General features: G+C 56.9%; 1 protein-coding gene across 1 annotated transcript in view; it reads right to left on the reverse strand.

Annotated features, from left to right (window-relative positions):
• Nucleotides 1-7,513, reverse strand: part of HDAC4 (histone deacetylase 4) — a 236,111-nt gene that overhangs the window by 103,754 nt on the left and 124,844 nt on the right. Inside the window, exon 3 of the mRNA XM_040231985.1 lies at nucleotides 4,053-4,297. Coding sequence (XP_040087919.1) covers nucleotides 4,053-4,297 — 245 coding nt within the window. The remainder of the gene's footprint in view (nucleotides 1-4,052; nucleotides 4,298-7,513) is intronic.

A 7,513-nucleotide genomic window follows, 5' to 3' on the forward strand; every position in this document is an offset into this window, starting at 1 on the left:
GGGAGGCGGCAGTGTAGACGGGGAGGGGAGCCTGCAGTGTAGATGGGGAAGGGAGGCTGTAGTGTAGATGTGAGGGGAGGCCGCAGTGTAGACGGGAGGGGAGGCCGCAGTGTAGATGGGGAGGGGAGGCCGCAGTGTAGACGGGGAGGCGGCAGCACTGGGGTCACGGGGTCCAGCCTCGGCTCTGGTGTCACCCACGCCAGGCATGTATGGGCTCTACCAGCTCCTGACGGCGTCCTCAGGCTCCTGTCCATCCACGGCCAGTGATCCCATGAGGTCCTGGGGCTGGCAGGACAGAACCACCTGTCACCCTCCTGGAAGCACTCTCTGAAGACCCCTGTCTCCTCTCTACGCTGGAGCCACAGTCATTGAGAAAATCCACGAGTAACGACTAGAGACTGACAGATGACAGAGGGCAGTGGCTGGGCTGGAAGCTCTATCAGCAAGTGGAACAAAGGCTGCTGAGACTGCTGAGGAGAGCCCCAGAGAGGAGTCCTGGGCCCGCTCCGGCCAAGGTGCGGACGGAGCCGAGGTGGGCTCTCAGGGGTCGGGGGGCAGAGCAGGGAGGGCTGCTTCTGCTTGCTCTCACCGCGCTGAGCTTCAGCTGGGAACATGAGATAGAGGGACTCCCTCGATAACATGCTTAGAAAATTTAAAATGACACACCAAAGCGGCAAACCCAGAGAACACCACGTCCGCCGAGTGATCTGCTCAGCAGTCCCAGCTGATCAAAGACTTTCTGGACATAAACACTCGCTGACACCCACACTCACGACTCCCTAGACCCTGGGCCCCACTGACCACGCTCCAGGACCCCCTTCCGGGGAGGAAAGAACTAAGTGTAGGACAGGACGGGGACAGGCTCCTGAGCGGCCACAACCAGCAAGCATCCAGAAGCAGTGCGACGCTGTGTCAGAACCCCAGAGAGAGCATCCTTACCCAAGGTTAACAACTTCGGTTACCTTTTAAACACTCTATGTTAGTCACTCAGTCGTGTCCGACTCCTTGCGACCCCAGGGACTGTAGCCCACCAGGCTTCTCTGTCCATAGGATCGTCCAGGCAAGAATACTGGAGTGGGTTGCCATTTCCTTCTGCAGGGGATTTTTCTGACCCAGGGATCGAACCCGGGTCTCCGGCATTGCAGGTAGATTCTTTACCATCTAAGCCCCAGGGAAGCCTTTTTAAAAACACCGTTCCCTTTTTTAATTATAAAATCCTATTCAAATTCACTGATGGTTTAATGACACTAATTAGATTGTGTGCTCAAGAAATCTGTCTGACAAACACCACTGCCAAACGTCACCAAAAGATGATGGCTTGTGAAGAGAGTGGAAATCGTCAAAACAGAGGCCGGCTGATGGGATGACGGTTACATAGTTTTAAATGGCTTCAGACAAATGATCTCTGCTGTAAATGGAGAAAGAAACAATTAAAGCGCAGAGAACACGTCACCTTGAGGTTTGTGAATTGTGTTTCTGGGGCTCCCATCCTCTCTGCGGGCTTCTGGCCTGATCTGCGGGCTTCTGGCCTGAAGGTCTGGGGGGCTGGAGGACCCCTGGTGGAGGGGGTCTGCCTCCAAAGATGGGGGCCCTCGGGTCACCGGGAGGCTGGGTAAAGGACTCGGAAGAGACGGGCTGCCCTGACCTTTCAGGCTTCTGAGATGACATCAAGATGCAGGAGTCTGATGGAGAAAGTTCAAGAAGCCTGCTGGTGAGGAGAGGAAACCGCATCCCAGGAGTGAGCAGTGCGAGTGGGCAGGGTGGGCTCTTCAGATGGCTTTCGGGATTCACAGAAAACAGGAGGCTGCAGCTTCAAGGACAAAACAGATCGGGCGGCCTGCGGGCGGCGCTCGCTGGTACCGAACGGCGGTTATGTGGACTGACTTTGGTGAGGACCTAGTCCCGCAGCCACTGACCACATGTGGCCGCAGTGCAGCTGGTCCACAGCGTGCACCCAGACTCAGCATGGCCACAACCGCTTATGTGGATCACGGGTTGAAGCGACACTTCAGAAATACGGGGTTAAATAAAGTAGCCTGAAATTACTTTTACCTGTAGCAACCAGGTCCCCAGTGGCCCCCCAAAGACTCCTTCCTGCCTCCTGGTGTCCACCCCTTGGCTGGGCCCCTGCCGGGAGGGTTGATGCCTATGACAGCAGAGCAACGTAGCAGGGGTGGGTGGGGGGGTCACCTTCAAGATTTGTCCAGAAGACACTGCGACCTCCTTCTTGGTCCCTTGGATCCTGGAGGCCCAGGTGAGGAGGACTTGAGGCCTCCTGCCCCAAACCAGGGGGTGAGTGAGCTGGGAAGGGGATCCTGCAGGCCTGGCCCCATGCTCAGGTGAGACCACCGCCCTGACCATGCCCGGCCACACCTCACGAGAGGCCCGGCCATCTGTGAGCTGCTCCCAGATCCCTAGCCCGTGGGAGCTGAGCTATCTGATAACACGTTTGTTATTTCAAATGGCTAAAAATCTTTTGAGTAATTTGTTACATAACAATAAATCACTCACACAGCCTGGTTTCTTTGGGTGTTTTAAGGTAACTACAGGAAATGTAGAACTACCTCTGAATTTTAACGTGTACACATTTCCACTGAACAGCAAGGCTCTGCAAGATTCTAAGCACGGTGACACACGTGATCACAGACATTATAAGTGGTCCCTCAACCAAGTGACATGACCTCTCTGTGCCTCACTAGTGCACGTTTCTTCCTGGAACGTTTGCTTTTAAAATCTGGGATCAGAAAAAAATGTATGTAGACAGTGAGCTTCCCAGGTGGCCTACTGGTAAAGAACCTGCCTGCCAAGGGAGGAGACACGAGAGTCATGTTTTCAGTTCCCGGGTCGGGAAGATCCCCGAGAGGAGGGCATGGCAACCCACTCCAGTGTTCTTGCCTGGAGAGTCCCACGGACAGAGGAGCCTGGGGGCTGCAGTCTATAGGGTTGCAAAGAACATGACTGAGGTGACTTAGCACGCACCAGACAGTAAATACCAAAAAGAAAAAATTATGTTAGTTTTTTCCTTACTTATCCCATCTAAATCAAAGTAAATATTAGCTCGCCCCCCCTTGCCTGGAAAATCTCATGGATGGAGGAGCTTGGTGGGCTGCAGTCCATGGGGTCGCTAAGAGTCGGACACGACTGAGTGACTTCACTTTCACGCATTGGAGAAGGAAATGGCAACCCACTCCAGTGTTCTTGCCTGGAGAATCCCAGGGATGGGGGAGCCTGGTGGGCCGCTGTCTATGGGGTCGCTCAGAGTCAGACATGACTGAAGCGACTTAGCAGCAGCAGCCCCCGCAATTATAAAAAGTCAGTGGGAAAAAAGGAGAGAAGATGGACAAGTCCCAAGAAGAAAATAAAGACCATTCCTAAACACCTCACCCAGAGGTGACCACTGCTAATATTTTGGCGCTTCTTCTTGCTGGTAATGTCGCTATTTAGGGACATATGTTTGTAGATGAAGTCCAGCGATAAGATTTCTCCCCTGCTTTAAGCTTCTACAGGGTGACCTTAAATGCTGTTTCCACTCTTGGCCACAACCAGCTTCCAAGTGTTGACACGCAGGTATACAAGGCCCGGTGAGGAACATCCCCAGGCATCAACCTCAGCCTGGCAGCAGATCACTGGGGATGTCCTGGGAGGCAAGATAGAGCGCCAGGCGGGGCGGGCCAGCCTGGGGGCTGGGGGTGGTGGTCCTGGGCAGCGGGATTGTGGGCACACACAGTGGGCCGGCCTGTGGGCTTGGAGTTTGTCCTGAGCTGTGGAATTGTGGGTATACACAGGGGGCCAGTCCAGGGGCTCGGGGATGGTCCTGGGTGGCAAGATCTTGGGGCACACAGAGCGGACCGGCCCCGGAGCCACTGGGGAGGTCCTGGGCAGCGGGATCTGGGTGCGCATGGCGGGCTGGCCCGGGGGCCACCGGGCAGGTCCCGGGCGGTGGGGTCTGGGCGCGAGTGGCAGGCCAGCCCTGGGGCCACCAGGCAGGTCCTGGGCGGCGGAGTCTGGGTGCGTGTGGCGGGCCGGCCCGGGGCCCGAGGCCGGGGACTGACCTTGATGTGCTCGTGCAGCTGGGCCTCGTGCTGCCGCGACAGCTGCTCGTGCTGCCTCTGGAACTCGGCGATGAGGATCTGTCTCTGCAGCTGCTGCTTCTGCTTGAGCGCCAGGAGCTCCTGCTGCAGCTGCTGCTCGCGGAGGCCTGGCTCCGCCACGGGCAGCGGGAACTGGTGGTCCAGGCGCAGGTCCATGGGCACCCCCGGGGGGGCCACCGGCAGAGGCAGGGCCGAGGCCACGTCCACTGCGGAGAGAGCACAGAACAGAGGCGCCGGTGACCGGGTGGCCTGCCGTCCTGGCCTGGCCCCAGCCATCCTCCCTGGGAGCCCACGCCGCCATTGGGGACGCCTACGCCGCCACCACGGGGACGCCCATGCAGTGAGAGCCATTGCTCACTTCAGATGCCTCCTCCCACTTCCTACTCAACAGGCTCAATAGGCAGGACTCGGGCCTTCCACCCTCTTCCTCCGAGGCGCCCACCCCTCAGGCAGAAGCCAGCGGGAGGTCGGACGGGGATACACACTAAAATAGGCTCTCCTGCCTCTGCCCTGCCCTGCACCAAGAGGCCCTGCTCACTCAAGGGACCTGGGTGCAGGCCTGTGGCCTTTTCTGATGCCGTTTTTGAAAGCTGGCACTGGCTGCCCTCAGGCAGAAGGGCGAGCGGCATGCTTTTCTCCTTTGCAAGAAGCCACAGAAGAGTTGTGTGAAGGGCCCATGGAACAGCGTGTGCCCTCGAAGTGGTCCAGACAGGCACGCCAGGTGCGCAGCGCGTTTCAGTGGTGATGGGCGCGCCCTCTGGGAGACAGCCAGTGCAAGGCTCCCCCGGATCGCCTGCTTGGCTCATGCTGCAGGGGGACAGCTTCTGTGCTTTGCTAAGAAACAAACTGCCTTCACCGCACGGAGGCGTGGCCCACGAACAGCCATGAGTTGGCTCTGATTAGAAACGGAAGCAGAACTGATCTAAGCGCTTGTAGATCAACGCCAAATTAAAAGCGAAGAGGAGGCAGAAACCAGGTCTCCAATTACGGGTCTCACAAAATACCCCCAAGTGGGCGCTCCTCTCAGGATGGGATTATATCAGAAAAGCTGGGCCACTGGCTGTGGGCCTCCGACTTCCCAGAGAGGCTCCGGGGCCGCCTCCCTGAGGGTCTCTGTCAGAGACACCCCCCGACCCCCAGAAGTGGAGACAGCCCAGCAGAGGCCCCGGGGCCCCGCCTCGACCAGAAAGCCCGCTCACAACCTGCCCAGCCACAGGCCTGAGGGCCGGAGGCTGGGCCTCTCCTCCGGGGGCTCAGAGGTCTAGGGGAGACCCCGCTCAGCAGACAGGGGCCCCGGGCCAGTCTCCCCTCTAGAGTCATTGCCACCCAGGAGGGGGCCTCGTCGCAGCACCTCTGCCCAGGCTCTCTGCAGTCAGGCATTCTGACGCCCTGGACCCGGTCCCAGGGCCTCCCTGGGTGAGACCGGATCTAACCCAGGGCCTCTGGAAGTGCCCTCCAGCCCTGACCGCCCGTGCCACTGGGTCAATGAGGGGCTTACAAAAGGTAGGCAGTATGGCCATTCATGAATTCTCTGTGCTTATTTTCTTAAGCTAAAATACTGCTTCTTGATGAGGAAGTGGACTGTCAGAGACACAGCAGGCCGGCCCCACCTTGGTTCCGGTGGAAAATGACCCAGGAGTGGCCACTCATCGGGATAGCCCATTTCAGCGGTCACCACACAGGCAGGCCCCTGCCGGCTGTCCTGCTGATGAGTGAAGTGAGGTGGGAAGGCCTGGCTCCAGCTCAGTCCTGGGTCCTAACCCCCGAGCCCACGCTGGGGGCCCTGGTGTCCTGGACCAACACGCGGCCTCGCACCTGCAGGCTTGCTCACCTGGGCAGGGCGTGGGGTGCTGCCCAGGACAGCAGGGGCCTGGCTCCGGGGCTGCAGTCACCACCTCCCCCTCCCCGCCGCCAGAACTAAGCCTGGATTCCATCCGAGGCCCCCAGAGCCCGGGGCAGGTTGCATGCATGGAACGCCTGGGCCCTGGCCCCTGGGAATGGAGGGAAACCCTCAACATTCTATCATTTTTCAGAAAACATCTAATTCTCCTCTCTCTGACGTCCTAACAAGCCTTAGGTAAATACCAGCTCTTCGATTTTTCCCAAAATCAGTGAGGTGCAAACTCCGTTTTAAATGTATTTGTTTTTTTCTAGTTGGGTGTCAGGCTTGATGTGTGAAGGGCTTTTTATTTTATATTTATGCGACAGAAACGGACACAAGTGACTGTTCGCGTGAATAGGCCCAGACGACAGTGGCGCCCCATCCCGCCCCCACCACACGCAGCTGGCAGAGACGGGGCTTTACTGACTTCATTTTCTTTCTTTGATCATTTTTATTATGAAACATAGCAGGATGGAAAACCTGTGTAAACAACACCAGTTTTATAAAACCTCAGTATTTCCCTCCATTTGCTTCAGACTCTATTTTAAGGAATAGAATATTATGGAAGACAGGGAGCAGAGAGCAGGGAGCAGGGCTCAGGAAAGGGACTCAGAGGAAAGGGAAAGTGACTTGACGTCTTAAAGGAAATTCTGCTTTCCTTTCTCCCGGGGGTGGGGAAGGGCTGCGTGTTTTCCTGCTTTCACTAATGACGGTGCTCAGTGCTGCCTGGAAAACATCACGCCTGTGTATGACGGCAGGCTTGCTGGCTCTTCTTTCTGCTTCCCTGGAAGACGATGAGAAGTTTTTCTTCATTAACCGGTTAACCTGCCTAGTTCTTTCATGGATTAACAGGTGAGTTACTTAGCAGATCCCCTCAGGTTAGCTGGCCTTTGCTTTGCAAAGATAAAGCTGACTTTGTCTTCCTGGGTTACAGACACACACACAGAATCACTGACAGATTGAGCCTGCAGCCGTTTATTGGGCACATCTGGGTTCGCGTTCATATGTGTGGACTGGCTTGCAGTGTCTCTGACACTCTTCTTATCTGGTCAGGGAACAGTATTTTAGCTCAAGAAGCCACAGAGAATTAACGAAATAACCGTATTGCCTGCCTTTTGTAAGCAGGATCACCTCATTTGCCTTGATGGCAGGGGTGGTCAGGGGGTGGGCCCCTTAGGTGACATGTGAAGGTGACCTGAGATGTTATACAGGAACAAGGTCAAGCCTGAGACGCTGCACGCACTGTTCGTTCACTGCGTCACGTTGCTGCTGTTAGTCACGCAGTCCCATCCAGCTCTGTGACCCCATGGGCTGTGGCCCACCAGGCTCCTCTGTCCGTGGGATTCTTCAGGTAGGAGCACTGGAGTGGGGTGCCAGGCTCCTCTGTCCATGGGATTCTTCAGGTAGGAACACAGGAGTGGGGTGCCAGGCTCCTCTGTCCGTGGGATTCTTCAGGTAGAACGAGGGAGTGGGGTGCCAGGCTTCTCTGTCCGTGGGATTCTTCAGGCAGGAGCACTGGAGTGGGGTGCCAGGCTCCTCT

Source organism: Oryx dammah, unplaced genomic scaffold (genome assembly GCF_014754425.2).
Source record: "Oryx dammah isolate SB20612 unplaced genomic scaffold, SCBI_Odam_1.1 HiC_scaffold_28, whole genome shotgun sequence".
NCBI classification, from domain to species: Eukaryota; Metazoa; Chordata; class Mammalia; order Artiodactyla; family Bovidae; genus Oryx; species Oryx dammah.